Genomic DNA, 22,680 nt, shown 5'->3' with positions numbered 1-22,680 from the left:
TGATAATTCTATTTTTGTTAAGGCTGTATAATTTTCTAACTGTTTAATATTTCATATGTTCTTTGAATTATCCCCACATCTTTGAAAAGCATTATAGGTTAAAAATTGTTTAGATAGAAACAATTTTTTTGTGTGCTGGGTACATTTTTTATTTTTTATCTATAATATCTATAGCTTATTTTTTTTTAAGGCTCATTTTTAGTGAGAGAAGATGGCTAATGGCTTTTATACCATATGAATGTGGAAATGTCTGGGGAATTTAAAATCAGCCGGTGGAGAAATAGAACAAAGGAATATTTAAAGAAAAGGGGCATTAGGTGTGGAAAGAGCAAAGCAATCTTCATGTGTGGAAAGGACAAGACAGAGTTTAGTGCTGAGAAATCCATCAGAAAGAAAAGACTTGAAATATTATTTCCAGTTTTCAGACTGCTGCAGAATAGAAAAGATGTGAATCTGGATATTTATCCCAGTTTGAGACTCTCAGTTCTTGTCCTTGCTGATTTATAAAGTCCAGGTGATTTTCTTCAATGAAATAAAGATGTGTACGGTATGAAGTCTCCTTTCTCTCACATATCATTTCACCCTTTATCTCGTCCCTCCTCCAGGTGGTGTCTTGTCATGTGGTGGGTGAGACCATTCAGTTCCTGGTCAGCGCGGGGCCGGCCTCCCCCGAGGACACAGGGCACCAGCTGTACGGCGTGCGCCTCTCCCCCTTCCATTTACAGGTGAACTTGGGTAGATTGTTGAGTCAGGGGAAACAGTTCTCATAAGCCCACTGGGTAAGCCTGGTGTGATCACAGGGCTGGGAATACCCACGTTTTCATTAGTTACCGTTTGTTTCATAATTTTCAAATTGTAACTTTGCATATTATATTGTATCTGTAGGAAATAAAAAAGTGTGGTGTGTTATGTATACACATATACACATATAGACACACACATATATACACGCATGTATACACACACACACACACATACACATATATGCATACACACGTGTAAATAGATGATGAATTCAGAGGTTGCTCATCTGCCTATTTTTCAAGGCATTTCAAGAAACCAGGCATGTTGTTGACCGATAGCATAAGGTAAGTGGCGTCTGAGCTGGGGAAGCGGTTCTGTTTCAGAATCAGGTGCCGGACTCAGAAGCCTGCTACAGCTTGGGAAAACACCTTCGCGGCCGGGCTGGGCATTCCTCTTTTTAGTTTTTGAAAAAGTCAACTTCAAAAGACCCCTTATTATTTTTATAAGTTAAAAAATGAGTGTTACCATTATTTTTTGGATAATAGGTTTATAATAATTATAATAGACTAATATATAACGATGTATTTTATAATTTGTATATAACTACATATTACATATTCTATATGTTATATAGAATATATAATTATATATATAAAATTATAGAGACAGACATATATAATAGTTATAATAGGCTTAGTGGAACTTCTGGATGCCCGAACCACCAGGGAATCGTGCATCTCACATGAAGCAGAAATTCCCTGAAGCTCCCATCTGGCCAGGGTGTAGAAACGGTGAATTTCTGGGTCTGTTTTAGGGTTGCTGCCTGTTTGTTTCATCTCCTCTGCCCCTGCCCTTGAGCTTGGCTGCTAATTTGGGGATGAGCTCCAGTCATCCAGGATTCTAAACCACAAGGGAGGATGGTGTTCCATGCACGGTTCTTACAAAGATGTGGTTTTAAATACCAGGGCACACAAGAGCTGCTGGCTACCTAAATGGCTTTTTTCCTGAAATCCAGCCCCCTCCAGCCCGGCCCCAATAACATTTCTTTTTTGAGAGCTGGAGAGATGAAGTGTTGGCTTCGTGGACTTGTCAGATGTAATGCCCTCCCACAAATATTTGGGACAATATGATTAGAAAATAACTTCAGAGTCTGGGACATGCGTCCCCAGCGTTTGAAGCACGTTTCAGGACTGGGTGAGTCCAGCAAGGACCACAAACGTTAACCGAGGAGATGTCGTTTCTGGGATGGTGTTTCTGTGCCACGCCTCAGACACGAGTCACACAGTGTATCTTTGATCTGTAGCAAGTTTGAGAGCAGCCTGTGGATGACCTCTCCAGGCAGAGGCGGCTGCTCCAGGTTGGTAAATGATTAATGTTGAGACAGGAGGCATTCCCGCTTCTGTGCTGTTTGTCAGATAAAAGGTGCAGCGAGGGGCCAGCAATTGGTCTCCATGCCTCCCCCCAGCTCTGCCTGGTGGCGGGGGTCAACTCTGGGACCCGTGGCTGTGAAATTAAAGTGCACTTTTTCTAGAATTACCCAGAATTATAGGGCGAGGGAAGGCTTCGTTTCCCTTAGCCTGTTGCTAGCGTGAGGTGAGAGCCCCAAATATTCAGAAATACAGTCAAAAGCTACTCTTTCCCACCCTTTTGTTGCAGGGAGAGGAGAAGGTATGGAGATGTGAAAAGCTTAGATTTTTGCTTCAGAAAGGGCTCTGGCTGAAAAATGAAGGAGAGTATATTAGTTTGTTGTGGCTGCTGAAAGAAATTACCAAAAACAGCTTAAAACAGCACAAATGTATTACGTTACCATCCTGGAGGTCTGATGTCCAACACAGGCTAAAATCAAGGTGTTGGTGGGCTGCCTTCCTTCCTGGAAGCCCCGGGGGTGGGGAATCTGTTTCCTTGCTCATTGCAGTTGTTGGCAGAGTTCAGTTCCTTACGGTTATAGGACTGAGGCCCCTTTCCCTGTTGTCAGCTGAGGGGCCGTTCCCAGCTTCTGGAGGCAACCTCGTTCCTGGGCTCCCAGCGTCCTTCCTCCATCTTCAAGGCACATCTCTCTGGCTTGCTCTTTTGTCTTCCTCTCCATTTTTAAGGGTTTGTTATGATTCCACTGGGCTCACCAGAACCCCCCAGGATGCTCTCCCCCTCTCAAGGTCCTTACCCTAATCACACCTGCCAAGTCCCTCTCGCCGTGTAAGGTCACATGTTCACAGCTTCCAAGGACTGGGGCGTGGACATCTTCCAGGGGCCGTTATTCTGCCACCACAGATGTTAGGTAGGTAGATGGGTAGGGTTGGATGGGGCGTCAGAGTCCAATTAAAGCTTGTGTGGCGTCCCAGGCAAGAGAGGGTAAGGATTCCAATGCGCTGTGTACACAACCCTCAGGGGTGAGTGAGCGTGGGGTGGAATGAGGCATCCTGCTTCCTTCTGTTGCTCCCCCTCCTTTATGCTTTGGTAATAACTCCCAGAAGAGAAATGCAAAGCAGAGAATTACTCCTTTAAGAGTAATGCAAGTTTTAATGCCATCTGGCCACCAGCCACCAACACTGAGGTTCCTCTCTGAGGGGTCGGTTGTGGCAGAGTAAGGCACTGGCTGGGGCGGGGTGGGGTACACGATGGTGAAGCAGGAGGTCGAAGGGAGTTGGGGTCCTTCCTCTCCATTTTGAAAGCCCAGAGCACTCTCCAGGGGAGGCTGTGAAAATAGACGAGCACGCGGACGCACGTTAAGGCTCCGGTGGAGAGAGTAGCCCTCCAGTAACCTTTTATTTATTTATTTTCTTAATAGCTGGAGCTCCACATGAAAGAGAAGAGAGAGGACATTCAGATCAGATGGTCCTTCCTCAGCGTGCCGGAAATGGCCATCACGATCCAGCCCAAAGCCCTGGGGGAGGTCAGTCCGTCAGCTCGGGTGATTCCTGCCTGGGTGCGTGTGAGGGCGTGTGCGCCTTATGAGCCTGCTCCTGGAAGTGGAGCTCAGCTCGGTGCATCTGAAGCATGCCGCCTCCTTCCCTCCTCCCAGGGAACGGGGCGAGGCAGCGACAGGGCAGCGCAGGGGAGGGGCGGCTGCAATGGCTGTCATGCCTGGCTCTCAACCCGGTCCCCTTTAAAAAACCCTGGAGCCCGCTGCCCACCCCCAACGCAGGTTTAATTGTCTGGGAATTGTTCAAAGCACTCCTGTGTGGCTGAGGCTGAGAACCACCGAAATAATGAAAACCCAGGTTTTCCTTGACGTTCTTTCATTCCCCACTGTCAGATCCTCTCTCCTCCCATGAGGTGCTGCACTTACAGCTCAGGGGCTGGTCCTCCCAAGGGCACGGCTCCTTTCTCTCCACAGTTTTTACAAAGATGCATCTAAAATCTGGAGGCCCTCTCCTCCTGCTTCCCTTGGCCTTAAGTGTTTGAAGAGTGTCTATGGGAGCCGGGAACGGGCCTGCTAAGGCGAGTTGGTGTTGTCACTCAGCTGCTGGAAAGATCCTGAAAAATCGTTTATACCAAAGGCTGAGGTTATTAAGTGACTCTCTTGCAATGGCTTTTACGATGTCTCTTTGCAATTTACTGTATTTCAGGCTCTTGTGCAATATGGAGAAGTCACCACAGCTGAAACACGTGAATTTAATGGGTTGTTTGTCAATGATGTAGACATGCCTTTCATGCCTTGTAGATGTATGCAGGGTTTTTTTTAAGATGAATAAATTTGGATTGTAATTCTTTTAACTTGCATACATCAGAATTGCAATATTGGCCTGGCCAGTTCATTATACACAATGTGTTTATTAAGTATTTTCCTTGTTGCCAATTCATTTTCTTTCCCGTATTACTATCTCCTTTCTCCCACAATGGCATCCTCTGTTCAGGCCTACAGTGTGCCCAAAACCGTTTTGTAAACTGCTCCCCCACCACCACTGCTGACCTCCAACCATCCCGCCGACGTCCAAGACTGCTTTACTGGCCTTTGCATCAGGATGTATCCCGCTGAAGGGTACAGAGTGCTGTGTTCAAAAATTACTCAAATTGGGGCTGACTCAGTGGCATAGTGGTTGGGTTTGCACACTCTGCTTCAGTGGCCTGGGGTTCACAGGTTCAGATCCAGGTGTGGCCCCACACACCACTCATCAAGCCATGCTGTGGTGGCATCCCACATACAAAATAGAGGAAGATTGGCAGAGATGTTAGCTCAGGGCCAATCTTCTGCACCAAAAAAAAAACAAAAAAACTTCAAATTATTTTTTTCTCTATGTGGTTATGTTACCAACTTGATGTAGGTTAAGTGCATGTGCTTCTATTTGTATTCAGTTTTAGGTTTTATCCCTGTCTTTGTCAATTTAAATGTATTTTTTGAATGTGTAAAATATTAACATGGTTCAAAAGTCAAAATGACATGAAAGGTTATACTCAGAAGTCCGTTCTCGGTCTCTGTCCCTCTGCCCTCCCCATCTGTACCCTGTACATGGTCATGTGTGTCAGTAGATTCTGTTTAGCCATCCTGGCCTTCTTTTTGCAAAAATGATCTTATTTCCCCTTTCTTACCCAAACGGTGGCATGCTGGGTGTGTTCTTCACTCTTTGCCCCCCCCCACCAAGCCCTGTACATTCCTCCGACCACCACGTGCTCCTTGTATTAATGAGAAGCACGACCCCCTCAGTGAAGCACTTCTGTAGGGTGAAGCCATTAAAGGAAGGTTCTCAAGTCAGCTGCTCTGGGGATCTAAGATGTGATGAACGCTGATGTCTGAGCCCCCCCAAATTCATCTTTCACCCTGAGTTTCCTTCTCTATAAAGAGAGGGGAAGTTGTGAGGGTTAAATGAGAGAAAAGTAGATAAACAAAATGAGGTACATCCACACAGTGGAATATTATTCATCCATGAAAAAGAATGAAGTACTGACACATGCGGTAATAGAAATGAACTTGGAAAATGTGCTCAGTTAAAGAAGCCAGACATTAAAGACCCCGTGTCGTATGACTCCATTTTTGTGAAATATCCAGAATAGGCAAATCCATGCAGACAGCAGATGAGTGGTTCACGGAGCTGTTGGTGGGGGAGTGATGGGGAGTGAATGCTAATGGGTAAGGGGTTTACTTTTGGGGAGTGATGAGAATACTTTGGAACTAGATAGAGGTGATGGTTGCACAGCACTGTGAGTGTACTCAAGCCACTGAAACGTGTACTTTAAAATGATTAATTTTATGAGATGCGAATTTCACCTCAAGTCAAAAAAAGCTAAGTCTGTCAAGGACCTATTGAAGAGGAAAGTGATGGCAGGGTGGTTAGAAGCGCAGACCCTGCAGCCTTAACGCCTGGGTTTGACTCTCGGCTCTGCCACCTGTGAGCTGTGTGACCCTACACATGTTAATGAACCTCTCTTTGCCTTAGTTCCCTCTTCTGTAAAGTGGGGATAATGGTATTCAAGGTGGTTGTGAGGATTAAATTAGTTAATACATAGAAGTGCGTAGAATAAAGCAATACACCCTAACAGTGACATAGGTATTAGCTATTTTGATTATTATGAGAGTTCCTGGCAGAAAGTAGATTTTCAATAAATGGCTGATTTGGAGTAAGTTTGCTGTAACAAGGCCTGGCCAGCTGGTCGTCCTTGAGCCACTGCAGACGAATTTCTGAAGTCACTCCAGCTCCACAGTTCAGGAGGTTTCGGTAGGTCTGTAGTCCTGCTGGCAGTCCAGTCCTCTCAGTGTCCCATCCCCCTGAGCAGGGCAAGGATGGCTGGAGCCCACAGTGACGGCGTTTATGCCAGAGGAGACGAGAGACACCGGAGGGCCCACATCGACTTCCATTGTGTGACCACCCCATAGTTTATGCATCTGTTTGGCTGTTGGTGGATACTTAGGTCGTGGAATTATGAGCAGCAGTGCTGTGAACATTCTAGAACAGGTGGACGCATTTCTGCTGGGTATTAAGTGCTGTCGCTTTGTAGAGGTTGACATCGGGTACCGTAAGTCGTGCAGCTTCGCTCTCCTTCTGCGAGCTTGTCTCCCTTCTTATTGGGTCTTTTCGTTTACTTGGATACTTTTTAATTAAAAAAATATCAAATGTCATCCAAGAAAGAAAAACCACGGGTCGATATGTTTAGGGGAAAAGACCGAAAGGGATATACACAGAAATAGTAACATAGTTCTAAGCTGCACAGGCTATATTTTTACCCTTCCTGAAAATAAGGAGCGTGAATCACTTCTGAGATCAGTACAAGGACCCTCCCCTCCCGGATGAGAACTAGCGGGTGCCTCGCCTGTCCTGATCTGAGCCCGCAGCCCCCCGGACACCTCTCAGAGACCGAGAGAGGAGAGCCGAGCGTCTGCCTGTCCTTGCGCACGCGTGTGTGGCGATGAAATGATTTGATGACTTCTCCCCTCTCGGCAGGACCAGGCGGCCGAGGCGAAGGCAGTGTCTGAAACGCTCAAGGAAATTTTGAAGCACCTGGTCCGCTCCGCCTCCCCGTCGCTGGTTCTGAGCACCAAGCCCGCGGACGTGAGGGAAGTTCAGGTGAGCCCGTTTGCGGTGGGTGGGTGCTTCGCGACCCCGCTGGGGATCGAGGTCCGCCTCTCCTGGAGAAGCCGTGTGTGCTTCTGAGGTCCCTCACTCCTCGTGGTAGGGCAAGATGGCGTGAGTGCCTGCTGGTGGATCATGACTGTGGTCGGGGACGAAGCTTCAAGTTCAGGGTCCCAAAGCCCGTGGGATGGGGGGAAGAGGGATCTGGGCGGCTCAGCTAATTAGCGGTGCAACACTAGTTAGCCCTGAGTCTCTGTTTTTGGGAGCCAAACTTTGACTTTTCACTGTCCATTCAGAGCCTGTTGTCTGGGACCTCATCCTTCTGGCACTGAGGTATCTGGGAAACCCGACCGGCCATGAGAACATCTGCGAGGGCACTGCAGGGACAGACCATGTAGCCCTGGCTGGGGGACAGCCTGAGGACCTGGCCCTGCCTCCAGTAGCATCTGCCTCTCGCGGGTTTATCTCCCTTGGGCAGTGTGGGACACTCGGGGTGACCTCCTCTGTGTGGCCCCCTGGTCCATCCCCCCATTCTGGAGCCCTTCTCCACCACCTGATGAGGCTGGTGCTTCTTTGGCTGAACTCTTGTCCGAGGCATTTGCCTTGGGCAGCCTCATGGGCCTCGGTCTCTCAAAGCTTCTTAGGCAACACATCTAAAAACCGTTGCCTAAGGAGAATTAATTCTCCCAACTGTGAGTTGATCTTTGTGTTATGATTATGCGAAACCTGCATGTATCATCCCTGAAGTTATTTTTCATACGTATTTCTGGTGATTTTCTGTGGCACGGCAGAATAGCCATCCATATTATAGAGTTCTTGGTGAAGTCATTTTGAAAATGTAACTTTTTGTATGATTTTCATGATGCAGGCTCTTGGTCTCTGGTTCTTATTCGGGAGGGCATCACCTCTCACCGGCTGTTAGGGTGTAGAGTCTGGAGACGAAAGCTGTTGGATTTGTTGATCAGTAGCAGTTGACTGCTGTGTTCTCTGTTAAACTGGGGATTAGCACCTTCCTGATGGGCGCAGGGCAGCAGCAGAAGTGGCTGGGGAAGCAGACAGGAAGAGCTGTGGATGCTCTCGCAGGCTTCCCAGGGCATGCGGCCGGGGGTGCTGAGCCCCCCAGAGAGAGGGTCTCAGGCCATGCTTCCCGGGAGGTGAGAGCAGAGTCGCGGCTGCTCTCTCTTTCAGTAACTCTGTTGTGGTGGTTTATTTCAGAGCAGAGGTGCCTGCCCATTTTGAATATGACAGTAAAGTTTTAAAGTCAAAATTTGAGAGACTTTGTAAAATACTAGTATATTTTTAGAATACATGGATTCAGAAAATGAAAGGAGCCAAACCACCATAAATCCAATAATGCTTCTAAATAAATTTGTAGCATTTATATATCAAAATAGCATATATATTGAATTAGTCAGAGTTCTCCGGGGAAACAGAACCAATGAGATGTGTGTGTATATATTTATATATATATCATCAGTCTCCGTAATTGCATGAGCCAAATTCAGCTCACATGATTATGGAGGCTGACGGGTCCCAGGATCTGCAGGGTGAGTCAGCCAGCTGCAGACCCAGACAGCTGATGGTGAAGTTCCAGTCCAAAGGCCAGCAGGCTTGAGACCCAGGAAAAGCCGGTGTTTCAATTCAGGTCCAAAGGCAGGAAAAAACTGGTCTCCCAGTTTGAAGGCAATCAGGTATGAGGAAGTCCTTCTTATTCGGAGGGGGTCAGCCTTTTGTTCTATTCACCTTCAACTGATTGGATGAGGCCCACCCACATTAGGGAGGGAAGTCTGCTTTACTCAGTCTAACTGATTTAAATAATGATCTCATCCAAAAACCCCCTCACAGAAACACCCAGAATAATGTTTGACCAAATACCAGGGCACCCCATGGTCCAGTCAAGTTGACGCGTAAAACAGACCATCACACGTGTACAAATGGAAAAAGCATTTTGTCTCCATCCCAGATGTGGTTTGCTCTGTCCCCAGTGCTCATGGGCTTTTGCAGTTGCTTCTTGGCACCCCAGCACCCGCAGCTCACAGTTGGTGAGGCCCTGGTTCAGAATAGGGTTTTCCAAATGGTGACCTAGAGAATGCTAGCATCGCTTGAGAAGTTAGTAAGCGTGCCCCCAAAAAGCATTCTGAGGTCATGTCAGCACCCAGGATACCCACCCAGAAGGTTCTCGCCAGGTAGAGGCCTGAGATATCTCTGAGAAGCCAGCCCAGGATTCCCAGATGTGTGTCCCTAAGGAGCCCCTTTTAAAGAACAACCCGCAGCCATGGGTGAAAGGTGGAAGCCAGTTTGGGAAAGGCTGGCTTGAAGGTGGGGTCCTCCAGACTTGGAGAGGCTCCCTGTCGGAAATGCTTTGATGCCTTTTGAGGACACGTTGACCGAAGCTGGTCCCAGCTGCGCCTGCCTCTGTTTCCTCTCTAGAGCCACACCCAAATGATACTTAGATATTCCCCACGTGGATGCTGGGTCTGCCTGAAGGTGTGGTCACAGGCTGGTGGCCCTAGACATTCGTGTCTGGCTGGTGTCCTACCCGGTGCTGGTGGGCCATGGGCACCTGCAGCCTGGAGAGGGCGTCCCAGTGCCTTAAGCACCTGGCTTGGGGTCGGAGTGGACCCACAGCAAGCTTTTCTCCTGGTCCCCACACACAGCGAGATTCTGGGGCGCCCTCTCTGGCCGAACGTACTGCTGTGTCACTTGCTTTCTTTGGGTCTGAAAACGTTCCCGAGCAGGGGAAATGGTTATGGTTGGTGGGTGCCCTCCCTTCCTTAAGATGGGAAAGTAGTTACGGAGCAGACCCTGGGGTTCAGCCTCCCCATGCAGATTTTCCCACAGACACCCCTCCCTGTAACAGGTGTCCGGCGGCCGCCGCCTCAGTTCTCCGTCTTCCCTGGGAGTCACCTCTCTGGTTTCCTTTTGCAGAATCTACAGCGCGCTTCATGTGCTCCTCAGGAATCCTGTCCTCGCAAGCCGCCAAGGGCTCACGAGCTCAAATTACTGGTGAAGAACATCCGAGCCTCGCTGCTAAACGACCCCGGTGCTTCGGGTAGGTGACAGCACTGCAGGGAGCCAGGCTGGTCATGGCTGTGACTGTCCTGCAGCCTGAGCCCAGTGGAGGGGGACCTGTGGGTTCAGTGGCCTTTGACGTCTCCTGTGCTCCCTCCCATCGGGTCTGCAGAGTGATCCCTGCCTTGGAGCAAAGATGAGCACCCGAAAACTGGAATAGTACAGAGAGACGGTTACAGACACAGCCCTGATTTTGCACACATGGAGAAAGGAATGCAACTGTTGCTTTGCCCATTTTGGGTTTTTTTAGTCTGGAAATAACTTTTCTTTTCTTTTTAATTTTTTTTTTTTTTTTTTTTTTACTATCGAACCTGTCAATACATGTCAGGGTGCCTTCTGCTTTCCGGGCAGGTGAGGTGCCACGCAGGTGGTTTATGGGGCGTCAGCAGGGCTCCCTCTGGGCTGCTCTCTGAGCGAAGGCAGAGGTGGTGCAGGATGGGTGACTCCTTGTGGGTGATTCTGACTTGCTGCTGTGCCTCCAAGCGCGTAGCAGCCTGGGAGAGCACATGTCTCTCCACTGCGGTTCAGCTTTGCTAAGAATAGGCATGGGTTCTTTTTTGTTGGCTGAGAATGTTGGGGGTTACTTATCTTTATTTGCAAGGAATTTCTTCTAGTTCCAAAAGCACATTGGGCTACATTTAACAACCCAGACTGTGGAGCTAGTTGTAGGGGACTGTTTGGGTAAAAGCACGTGCACGTTGTCCTCTGAGGCCACACTGCTTGGCGACTGAGAATGGCTCCCTGGACTCAGCCAGCCAGGGTTAGGGTCTCCGTTCCTCGCCTCTGCCAGCAGGTTGCTGTCTGGGTCTGGGTCTCCCCTCGAAGGTGAAGATTAGTGAGATGATGTGTGCAGAACACCTAACTCTGCCTGGTACGTGGTGAAGGGCCCAAACATTCCAGAATTATTGATCACACAGTGTATTCATGTTTTCTGCCTCCGGACAAGCATTGCCTGGAAGCAGAAGCAGCTGTCCGCTGGTGGAATGTCCTATTATCTGGATCAAATGCCCCAAAAAAGGTTTTGACTGAGCTGAGTCAGGTGTAAAAACACACAGCCATTGTGAGTAGAGTGATGGGTATTCCGTGAGGTGGCCCCAATTTAGGAGTCATCCCAGATGCCCTTCCTTTGGCAAACAGTTACTCTTGTCCAAAAGTGGGAGGCACATCTCTGCTGTAGCGATGTCGCCCCCCAGGGATGGTCCCCCACCCAGAGGCTGTGCCTGCAGCCAGAACTGAGGGGAAGCAGGGGCACTGGGGCTAGCCCAGGGCTGTGGGCCAAGTAAGGGTAGAAAACGCTTCACCCCAAAGGAAGCAGCCATAAAAGAAACACTGAACCCGCAGAAGTGGGTGACCAAGACCTTAGGGATTTAATTCAGTCTTTCTTTTAGATGAAATATGTCTTGAAGCAATTAAAAAACAAAAATAAAAGCCAATACGGTGCCCCTTTGTCTGATCACAGGCCACGTTAACCCGCTGTGTGTGGTCCAGCTGAACGACCCCCTTCAGAAGTTCTCCAGCGCCCTCCCAGAAAACACTACCGACCTCTCTTGGGAAGAGGAGCTCACCTTGTGCGTACAGCCCGCGTGTTCTGGGCTTGGGTTTCCACAGCCACACTAGGCAAGACTGCCAGACCCTGCCATCATTTTACTGTAGCACTGTTCATACCAAAACAACACAGAGTTTAACAAAATTTTAAAAAGTATAGTAAGCAGGGGCCGGCCTGGTGGTGAAGTGATTAAGTTTGTGCACTCTGCTTCAGCAGCCTGGGGTTCGCCGGTTCGGATCCCAGGCGCGGACATGGCACCGTTCATCAAGCCATGCTCTGGTGGCATCCCACATATAAAACAGAGGAAGGCTGGCACAGGTGATAGCTCAGGGCCAATCTTCCGCACCAGAAAAAAAAAAAAAAAGCATATTAAGCATCTGAGATAGCTTTAAGTCAAACATAGATTCTGTTTGAAGGCAGCTCTTGGTATCTATTTCCCCTTCACCCACAACCCTGTGCCCTGTTGCGACAAGAGAGACCTGTCGTTGGGCCTCCCACTTGCTTTGGAAACACCCACCATGCAGAGCAGAATAGAAAGAAACTTCTGATTGATAGCAAAATCTGAGAAAGAGAATAGGAAAAGGGAAACATGTACACTACTTATAAGTAATGATGTCGGAATCTTAAATAAAATGTTATCGAATAGAATCTGGCAACACATTGAAACTGGTACACTAAGACTGGCTGAGTTCATAGCAAGAAAGTAAGGAGGATTTAATATGCGGAAATCAATGGATGAAATTGGCTGTGTTACTAGATCAGAGAAAATTTATTCTCTCCATATATGTCCAAAAGATATTCAGTGACATTTAATGCCCATTCCTAATTTTAAAAATCTTAATTGGAACAAGATTTATGGGCACTTCTTTTATTAAAATTTTTAGAAATTGCTGTATTATAAATAAATAAATAAAAATTTTTAAAAATCACTATAAATGATCAATACCAGAAACAGCCCCACTAACATCAAGAGGATACCCCCTGTTTTGTTCTAGAAGTACTGGTTAGTGCAATTAGATAAGAAAAATCGTGTACAAGTACTAGAAACGAAGAGGCAAAACTAATCATTACTTGGAGATGATATTATTACATATCTAGACTACTCACGAAAAGTAATTAAAACTATTAGAAATAATGGATATAGGATAGAAATAACATTAGAAAAACGAGTAGAAACAATATTTCGATAAAGTGGCTGACTGCAAAAATAAAGAAATTGCTTTCTGATGCTTAAATCGTAAACAATTAAAAAAAGTAATGGAAGAAAAGTTGCATGTGTAATACAAAGGGCTTTTATAAATCATTAATGAAAATATGAACACTCTGTTGGAAAACTGGGCAAAATTTATGAACTAGAAACACAAAAGCAAGAACTATAGATGACCAGAAACTTCTGGAAAGATATTCAGTCTCAGAAATAGCAAACATAACCAAAAGACATCATGTTTTTTTACCTTACAGGTTGGTAAAGAATAAGAGGGTAGGAATGGCCAGTGAAAGTGTAAATTGGAATACCCATTCTGGAGGTCATCAATATGTGTAAAAAGAAGAAAAATCTCTTAAATATGTGTACCTTTTGACTGGCAATTACCGTTTTCCTAAGGAAATCATCACACAGTATGTGCAAAGACATATGTATGAGGATGTTTATAATTATGAAATATTGGAAACAACCAACTCATTATCAAGGGTTGGTTATTAAGGAATTGGCTACATAAAATCTCCTAAGGCCAGATAGTGGAATACTAGATACCTATTAAAAATTATGTTGCTCTCTAGTTATTGACGTGGAAAGATATCCATGATATCTTAAGTGAAAAAAATAGGTTGGAAAGGAGCAGCGGGATATATGGGTTCTATGTTTTGTTTTTAGATAATTATATAGCTGCACTTTGATACAGTAACTGCTAGCCACATGTGGCTCTTTAAATTTCAATTAATAAAATTAAAAAGTCCAGTTTCTCAGTTTGCACTGGCCACATTTCAAGTTCTCAATAGCCACATGTGGCTAGTGGCCAGCATATTTGATAGCACCTATTTAGAGCATTTCCATCATCATCCAGAAAGTTCTGTTGGATAGTTCTGGAAGACTAGTCACCAAATATTAACAGGAGCTATTTGTAAACAGTAGCTATTATGGAAAGTGAGGTTGCAGATAATCTTTGTATGTTTGGTTATATGTCTCTGTAGTTTCTTAAATATTGATAGTGATGTGTGCTGCTTTCTATAATCAGAAAAAAAATACTGTTTCAAAAAAGTAATTAAGCATTTTTCAGGATCACAGCTCTTTTTCCTTTCTGCAGTGAGCTGAATGCTAAGTCGAAGGAGTTGTACCTACAGATTTCACAGGATGGGCGAGCCTCAGAAGGTGCGTGTGGAGCGTGGACGGAGGCCCTGCCCTCTGAGAGGGTCATCCGGCCGCCCTGACCGTGGCGTTGGGAAGCTGTTGAGGGGTGGGCAGTAGACCCAGCACAGGAGGCCGGTCCTCCGTGAAACCACGCCGGGTCTTCCCAGGGGAGTATTTGTTTGACAGTCAATTTCAGTTACCACCAAGGTCATAGATTTTGGGAAAGAGTATGTTCAACTGGTTTTGTGGTTTGTTTGTTTAACAAATTCCCAAAATCGTTTATTCAAGAATTCTTGGCTTAGAGAAGCAGTTCTCAACTGTGTTGGCCTCAATAGACTCTCCCTTTTTTTTTTTTTACAATTGTGGTAAAATACATATAACGTAAAACTTACCATCTTCACCATTTTTGAGTATAAAATTCAGTGGCATTAAGTGCATTCACATGGTGGTGCAACCCCCACCGCCGTCCATCTTCAGAACTCTTTTTATCTTACAAAACTGAAACTCTTGCCACTAAACAGGTCCTCATTCCCTCCTTCCCCCGGGGCTCCCGCACCCACCATTCTCCTTCCTGTCTCTGTGAATCTCAACTGGCTTTTCCTGTGAAATAAGCCACAGCTGCTTTTCAATTGGACACGTGCTTTAGATACAAGACAGCAACAATAAGTAGAAATCCCTGAAGTGGACACTGGACCTGTATGTGTGCATGCGTATAAATGTTTCAGTGTTTATCAGATTTTAAGTCTGATACCAAAATTGGGAGAGGAGGACATTTGCCTGGCTTGGCTAGCTACAAATCCAGGCCATTTGGTTATCTCCTAAAGTCACAAAGGCACGGGAAACAGCAATTCAAGCTTCTGGTTCTGAACAAGAATTCTGAGGCAGTTTCCTTGATGCTGTCATCTTGAGATAATGGGGACGCTCCTGAGATAAGAGCTGACATTCCCAGAGAGGGCGAGCAGTGTGAACACAGCGTGGGGCCAGTTTGCCTGCAGAGAAGCCGGCTCCTCCTACATTCCTGGGGCACCGCTCCTGCCCCTTCCATTGGAATTTCATCCCAGTCCAGCCTGATGGGATCTATGAAATTTCCAACTTAAAAAAAAAAAAAGCAAAGAACAACCATTCGACCTTTACTCAAACTCATGTGTTTTTAACATTTTGCCCCATTTCCTTTATTATTGGTGGTTGTTATTATACACGTGGTGGTTGCTCTCACTTGCTCTGTCCACACCCACGTGCGCACGCACACACACACACACACACGGGTGAATGTGTGAACCATTTGAGGGTCAGCTGCATGCACAATGGCCTTTTACCCCTAAATTCTTCCGTGTGTATTTCCTGAGAACAGGGATGTTTTCTTAAGCGTCCACAGTAGTTATCAGCTTCCTGAATTTGCATTGAGACAGCTCTTCACCGCCCGTATTCCCATTTTCATCAGTTGACCCACTAATGTCCCTCACAGCAGCTGTTTCCCTCTCCAGCACAGAATCAGACATTGCCTCTAATCCTCATCTCTCTTCAGCCTCCCTTGGTCTGGAACATTTCTACAGGCTTTCTTTGTCTTTTATGACATTGATGTTTTTGCAATGTGCTGAAACTGGAGCATTTTCAAGTGAACAGGACATCCACCCGGAGGTTGTTCTGGTCATTCTGGTCACGCTGACCTTTTGCTCTCATGGAACCCGGTGGGAACATCCACGGAGCTCCTTGCTTGTCTCCTGTCTTTTTAGCCCCGCTGGCCATGACGACTGTTCCTTTAGATCTGTTTAAGAAGCAGCCTTCTGGGCCACAAAGCTTTACGCTGACCAGCGGGTCCTCCTTCGGCAGCTCAGTGTCGGGTTCGGTCACCGCAGAGGTAGGACGTCATTCTCTTTGGGGCCAAGTTCCAGCTCCGCCCACTTGGGACGAAGAGCATCTTCACATGTGTGTGTCAGAGTCTTGCTCTTGCTCCACCGTGAAACAAGAAGCTCATCTCAGTAGAGTTGCTCTTTCATGCTGGCCATTTGCAGACTTTGCTGGGACCCTTCCTGCCCATGGTGGGGTTGAGTTGTCTGCCATATGATATGACTTTCCATGGTGCCATTTCACGTGGGCTTAACCCAGAAATGGCTTTTTTATTTCATTTGGTTCTCCACCTTTTGCTCCAATTATTCTGTGTTGAGTGACTGGGTTTGAGCATGGGTTTCATCGTCCCATGTCAATTCTGGGGAAATCTGGGTTAATTATAAGTCAGTTCTAATACTAAGTGGCATCAGTGGGAGAGACCAGTGCATATTTCAGAGGAAGTCGGCGTTCCCCGGTGGGGTGTCCGTCTTCGCGCTGACTGTAAGGCATGTAACCAGCCTTCTCTGCAGTTTTCTTACATAGAACCCGGCGAAGCGAAACCCTGGCCGACGCCTCCCCCTGTTCCTGCTGCGAAGATAGAAAGGGACCGCACGGTGATGCCCTGTGGGACTGTGGTCACTACTGTCACTGCTGTGAAAACCAAGCCTCGCTTCGAGACAGGGCGGGCGTCCCCGCTCAGCTCTGGTGAGAGAGCGGGAAGCGCCGTCCCTGCAGACACTCTGAAGTGCCCTGTAGACGTCTTGCCTCTGTAACTGCAGAAGGCTGCCAGTTGGCGGTATTGAGGATGCTTCAGAAAATGTCAAGGCGCAGGAAGGATAGTAATTGGAAGGACTTCTGCTTAACTGCTCTTAAGGCAATCATCTTTCTATTTTGTCAAATAAATACATGGCGAGCTGAAGCAGGGGTCAACGCTGGTATATTCTGAAGCTGAGCTCTAGAGAGTAGATGCGCATGTGGTTAAGTGCTGCATTACGTTCACGTGGGGACACCACACCATCTTGAAATGTTAGATGTGAGCAGTCAGCGTAGAGTTTCTTACGTTAAACATCATTTCTTAGACGGCTTGATGTGCACCCATTTTAGACCCAGCCGAATTCTGTACCTGTCCCCACAGCCCCCACCCTGGAGACAGCTTCCATGCAAGTGTATGATTTATGATGTATTATTTTTTATTTATACTGGTTTCTGCTTATACAAAACTATTATCTTCCCAGCCTGCATTGCTTGGCCCAGTTCTCAAATGCAAAACAGAAAGTGAAATTCTGCCTTTAATTAAAGTGTTTCTGAAATTTGATTTAAACCTGGGCTCCCCACACCACTTCCAGGCAAACCCTTCCCACCCCCTAAAAAAAAAAGAAAGAAAGAAGAAGAGAGATTGTTAAGACATCTTGAGGTTCAGCCCTTGGCTTTCCCAACGGCGGGAAGTTGCATGGAAGGCAGGTGGGGTTTCGCTGCGGAGGGCTGTCACCATGGGGATTTTTCCCCCCCGGCAGAGTCTCCCCTGAGGACGCCTGTCAAGGTGAAGGTGATTGAGAAGGACATCTCGGTCCAAGCCATCTCTTGCCACAGCGCTCCCGTCAGTAAGACGTTCTCCTCTTCAGACACAGGTAACGGACCCCTGGCTCGTGGTGCGTCTCCCTCTTGGCTTCCTGCGGCTCTGCTCACGAGCCTGTGTCATCTGATGAGAAGCACGCATTTCCTTTCCGGAGTTTGGGGGGAGTTTTCTATAATAATAAGTGAAGAACTAGGAGAAAAGGGAAATCGAGGTCCAGCAGCGGCGCTAGCATCAGCTTTGAGTTTTAGGGAATGCCTTAACAAAATAGCTTCTGCCTCATTTCATAACGTTTCTGGGCGTTATTTTTCTCTCCTTCAACATAGCAGTTAGGTGAAAATCATAAAATGAGTGGGACTCAGGAGACATCATCATCAAAGCAGCTTTGTTGTTTTCTCCCACGGTCCCATGAAACCTGTTTATCAGAGGAGTTTCCCCCAAAGGTCTTGATGCCGATTTCCCATTTTTGTGGTCACTTTGAGGTCATAAACATCTTTAAGGAGCTGTGTTACTGCCTTTTGAAGTCACAGCAGAATCTAAATTTGGGGATTAAATTTTCTCACTGGGCTCTGGGGTCAGAGACGGGGCGGGCTGGCAGCTTCTCTCTGCTCATCTTCCTGTTCGCTGAGTCCTGCTCAGACCTTGTCAGTGTCAAAGATGGGGCAAGGAGGAGCAGGGGAGGGGGGTAGAAAGTTCTCATCTGAGGGTTTGTATTTTCTCAGCCTGGCGGAAGTTGAAATGGCCTCTTTCCCTTGTGGGCATTTTCCTGGTTCTTCAGATACAGGCTGCAGGGTCTGCCCAGCTACAACTTCCTAGACACAGCAATGCCCTTCCTTGGGCTTGCTGTTCCTGAGCACCCTGTCTCTGTTTCTGCCCCTGACAGGATGCCCCACGGCCTCACACTGCAGCGGTCCCCACACCTGGGCCACATCCCTTTTTAAAAGACCCTGAGGCGGCTTCCTCCCCTGGTCCATGGGCAGCGGTGCAGCCCCGAGCGTCAGCTCCCACCATGCAACCGGGGGCTGCAGTAGCCTTCTCAGGCACACCGGGCGCCTCGACAGGGCTCTCCGTGCACAGCACAGAGGCTCTGGGCTTGGTGTGCGGAGGTGGCAGTCCCACGCCTGTCCCTTGGGGGCATTGAGAACCCCAGCACAGCTCTTCCTGAGGAGTCCTCCCCAAGGCCTTTCTTGGGACTTTCTCTCTTCTCCCCGTGGGTTATGGTCAAGCAGTTCTCGGCCGCATGGGCCCAGTCACCACTCCCTTTGGAAATGTAGCATCTGTCATCCGTAGGCCACGGCCAAAACTCAGACGGGAAGACTTCCTGTTCACATCGTGCTCCTTTGATGGCGTTGCCATTTTAATTTTACCTTACCAGAACAGCGTAAGGTCTAAGCACCAGCTCCAAGTCTGAGAGACCTGGCTGGGCATCTTGGCTCTGCCACCTGCCTGGCTGCTTGACAATTTCCCCATTTCTCAAATGGGGATAAAAAAAGTACCTCCCTCAGGGCTGGCCTCATGGCCTAGTGGTTAAGTTCGGCATGCTCTGCTTCAGTGGATGGGTGCAGATCCTGAGTGTGGACCTATACCACTCATCAGCAGCCATGCTGTGGTGGTGACCCACGTACAAAAAAGAGGAAGATTGGCAAAGATGTTAGCTCAGAGTGACTCTTCCTCAGCAAAAAAAAAAAAAAGTACCTCCCTCATAGGGTTCACAGGGTGATTAAAATGAAGTAGTGTGCACAGCGCCTGGTACACATTAAGCATTCTGCAGGTGTTGGCCGGGGTGGGGTATTTCTAACCATGGGAAGGAGCTGGCCCTTCATGGCTCTGAACACCATCATGTGTGTTAACCACTCTTGGGAGAGAAAAAGAGTAATTGTATTGCCTTGCAAAGTCCAGAATCCCCCCAAAGGTGAGAGGTTGTTTGTTAGTTTCCCTGCTTTAGTCATCTCTCAGCACCTTGGTGGAGGGGTCACTTCTGTAGAATAAAATGCGTGGACCTTAAGCGTGCACCTCAGTGAGGAGCACGTAACCACACAATCAGCTGTAGACGGAGGGTCGACAACGGTCTTAACTCTTGCTCATGTGTCCACACGGCCTTCCCTCCGCAGAACTGCTGGTGTTGAATGGGTCCGACCCGGTGGCCGAAGTTGCCATTCGACAGCTCAGCGAGTCTTCGAAGCTGAAGCTCAAGTCTCCTCGGAAGAAAAGCACCCTCATCATATCCGGGGTCTCCAAGGTGCGGCCTCGCGGGCGCGCACGTCTGTCCCGGCCACCACCCCGCCCCCTTGTGGGAGTCAGCCCAGCTCTTGGTCCGCTTCCAGAAAGTTCCATTTACAAATGTCACATTACTTTCCTCACCCAACCAGGGGGTTATTCGCGGTACTGTGTTTACGCAGCTTATCCTGTTTATCAAGGAAACTTGAGAGTTTCTGACCCGGGGTGCTTTGTTGGTTGAGAAGTTGGTGAATCATTTGAAGAAAAATTATTGAAAGAGAAAGACTGACATGATGTCAGACTCCCCACTGGGACAGAACCTCCACCCTCCCACCCTCGAGGGTGGGGAACTTTCACTTTCCACCTTACGCCTTTCCAACCCGCTTTAATTTTTTTGCCGTGAATATGTTTGCCTTTTGCAATCAGAGAGAAATGCAGATTGTTTTAAAACATATCCTGAGCCCGTTCCCTCCCTGGTCCTGCTCTGTGTCACCTGTGCAGGTAGATGGTGAGTCCTGGTGGCCACCATGCAGGCCAGGCTGCTGGAGAGGCCAGCCCCTCAGGGCACAGGCACCCCAGAGTCCCTTCCTCTTTGTTGATGTTTCAGAATGAACAAGGAGAATGTGAGCAGTGGAGGGGTGGCTGGGGGATATGGTAGCTGGGAGCGGATGGGGAGGAAGAAGGATTTTTGAACACGGAGGCTGGGTTGATGCTTCGAGGCATGAGAGGGTAGGGTGGGAGGGCATGCTGAAAATCCACGCCTCAGCTGCTGGGAGAGGGGTCAGAACCGGTCAGTATAATGCTCAGGGCATGGTGGCCGGTGCTCAAGTCCCAAGGGGTACAGCTCCCAGGTGGCCTTGGGCATCCCTCTAGGCCCACAGGTGCCTCTCTGGGGTTTCCTGGGTGCACTTCCAGTGGCAGCCAGCAGGGGGCGATGGCGTCTCTGGAAGCGCCCAGGCCACCTGTTGGGTTTTCTTTCGTCCTGGATGAACTGGCACAAAATAAGGTTGAGACTCGTGACCACCGCCTCTGTGCTTTCTCTAAGGTTTGATTTCAGAATCATTAGGGACTCATGGATCTTAACGTTTAACTCACCCAACCCACTGCGATTATTACTTTTGCTGATGCTCGACCTGTCCCCTCTTGAGTCAGTGGGCACTTCTGCAAGCCGGCACTTGAGTCAGAAAAGTGCCTTGGTCACTAGGCCCCCCTGTCCCCCACAGTCACTTTCCCACCATCCCGGGAACCCCTTCCCGGCTCCCCATCCCATAGGTTAGTTTAGCACATACCTATGTTTTACATGCAAATATAATTCTCAGGATACATAGTGTATATCCATTAATTTCCACTTGCAGGAAGTGTAAAAATGCTTAGGAACAAAAGCTTGAGAGAGAAACAGAATCTGAGACTCTGAAGCCCCCTTCCTCTGTCACTCAGTCTGCCATCTCCTTAGAGGGTCGTGCTCACTCTTGCATCGCCCTCCAGGGCTCCCACACACCCTCTGGCTGGCCCCTCTGCTAGGGAAGGGTGCTGACCCCTTCGTCAACACCCTCCACCCTGCACACTCCTCCCTGCCAGGCGGCCCGCCGTCTGCAGTGAGCATGGAATGCAGGGGTGCATTTTCACCCCTTGAAATGCAGCTGCCGTGTTTTCTTAGCTGCCTCCGCGGAGGACCTGGGTGTCTTCTGACACTGAGATCACCGGTTATGATGTTTGCACAGTGCTTTCCAGGCTTTTCCACGCCCGCACGGCCTTCCAGGCATCCTTGTCATCTTCCCTCACACTGACTTTTTCTTTCGCCTCCCCGACAGACCTCGCTATCTCAGGACAACGAGGCCACACTGATGCTGGACTACGCAGCCTCCATGGACAGCGCCCACCAGGAGGACGCCCCGTCCCATCCGGGGGCGGCCGCAGCCTCTGACCCGCCCGAGGAAGGGGCGTCAGCGCAGGCCCCACCGGCCCTGGAGTCCCAGGAGAGTGAGCTAGACTCCTGGGACTTGGAGAAGGAGTCGCAGGCCGCGGCATGGGGCAGCCAAGCCCCACTGGACCCCGACGGGGATGAGCTGTCAGAGAGCTCCCTGAGTGTCTCCGAGCCGGGCGCTGCCAAAAAGCATAAAGGTACCTGCCCCGCGCCCACCCCGGCTTTGCTCTCCACTAGTTTCCAAGCTCACTCTTAGTTCTCATCATCATCATCTGCCTTCTTTCCCTTCTCCTCTAGAAGTCCATCCCACCCTCAGCGCCCCCACCCTGAGAAAGACACCTGCACTAAACGGTTGCACCCATTTAGAGCCCGTGGGCAGGGGTCGGGGCGGGGACATATTCAGAATCCTTCTGAGTGTGAGTGGCTGGGTCATCCCTCTGCGTTTGCTGGTGGCGGGGGGTGGTCAGTTTGTGTTCATGCTAGAGGCACCCCTTCCTCCGTCGGGGCTTGCTCCCCACCCCCAGGGGTAAAACTACCCAGAGCATTTAGATGGGTCACCAAGAGCCGGGTGCAACATGCAGCCAGAGACTCAGAGCACAGTGGGGCCACACTGGGTTTCCTCCAGTTGTGGGGATGGCACCCTCCTCGCTGGTGCCCACAGACTCTTCCTGCCAACGCACAGCAGACCAGACCTCGCCACCTGAGCCTCGCAGGGTCCACGGGGAGATGAGCGCCCTAGAAAATTAACCGATTCACTTAATATGATGTGTTGATGAGGCAGTCATTTCATTAGCATCATCGATTGTTTTCCATTAGCACTCAGTCGGTGCTCTAAATCTGTAAATTTCCTCAACCTGCGCAGTTTTCCCTAGACGGGGCTTTGGCATGACCGTGACCTAAAGATATTTGCCGAGGGGACACAGTCCA

General features: G+C 48.5%; 1 protein-coding gene across 1 annotated transcript in view; it reads left to right on the top strand.

Annotated features, from left to right (window-relative positions):
• The window catches only part of C2CD2 (C2 calcium dependent domain containing 2), a 54,382-nt gene that overhangs the window by 19,745 nt on the left and 11,957 nt on the right, over window positions 1-22,680 (top strand). The window contains exons 3-13 of the mRNA XM_001491310.5: window positions 606-725; window positions 3,530-3,634; window positions 7,119-7,241; window positions 10,176-10,299; window positions 11,779-11,887; window positions 14,169-14,233; window positions 15,946-16,070; window positions 16,570-16,744; window positions 17,554-17,667; window positions 19,724-19,851; window positions 21,641-21,950. Coding sequence (XP_001491360.3) covers window positions 606-725; window positions 3,530-3,634; window positions 7,119-7,241; window positions 10,176-10,299; window positions 11,779-11,887; window positions 14,169-14,233; window positions 15,946-16,070; window positions 16,570-16,744; window positions 17,554-17,667; window positions 19,724-19,851; window positions 21,641-21,950 — 1,498 coding nt within the window. The remainder of the gene's footprint in view (window positions 1-605; window positions 726-3,529; window positions 3,635-7,118; window positions 7,242-10,175; window positions 10,300-11,778; window positions 11,888-14,168; window positions 14,234-15,945; window positions 16,071-16,569; window positions 16,745-17,553; window positions 17,668-19,723; window positions 19,852-21,640; window positions 21,951-22,680) is intronic.

This window comes from Equus caballus, chromosome 26 (genome assembly GCF_041296265.1).
Source record: "Equus caballus isolate H_3958 breed thoroughbred chromosome 26, TB-T2T, whole genome shotgun sequence".
Classification (NCBI taxonomy): domain Eukaryota; kingdom Metazoa; phylum Chordata; class Mammalia; order Perissodactyla; family Equidae; genus Equus; species Equus caballus.
The sequence above is the reverse complement of the archived record's forward strand: the minus strand, read 5'-3'. Positions and strand labels throughout refer to the sequence as shown.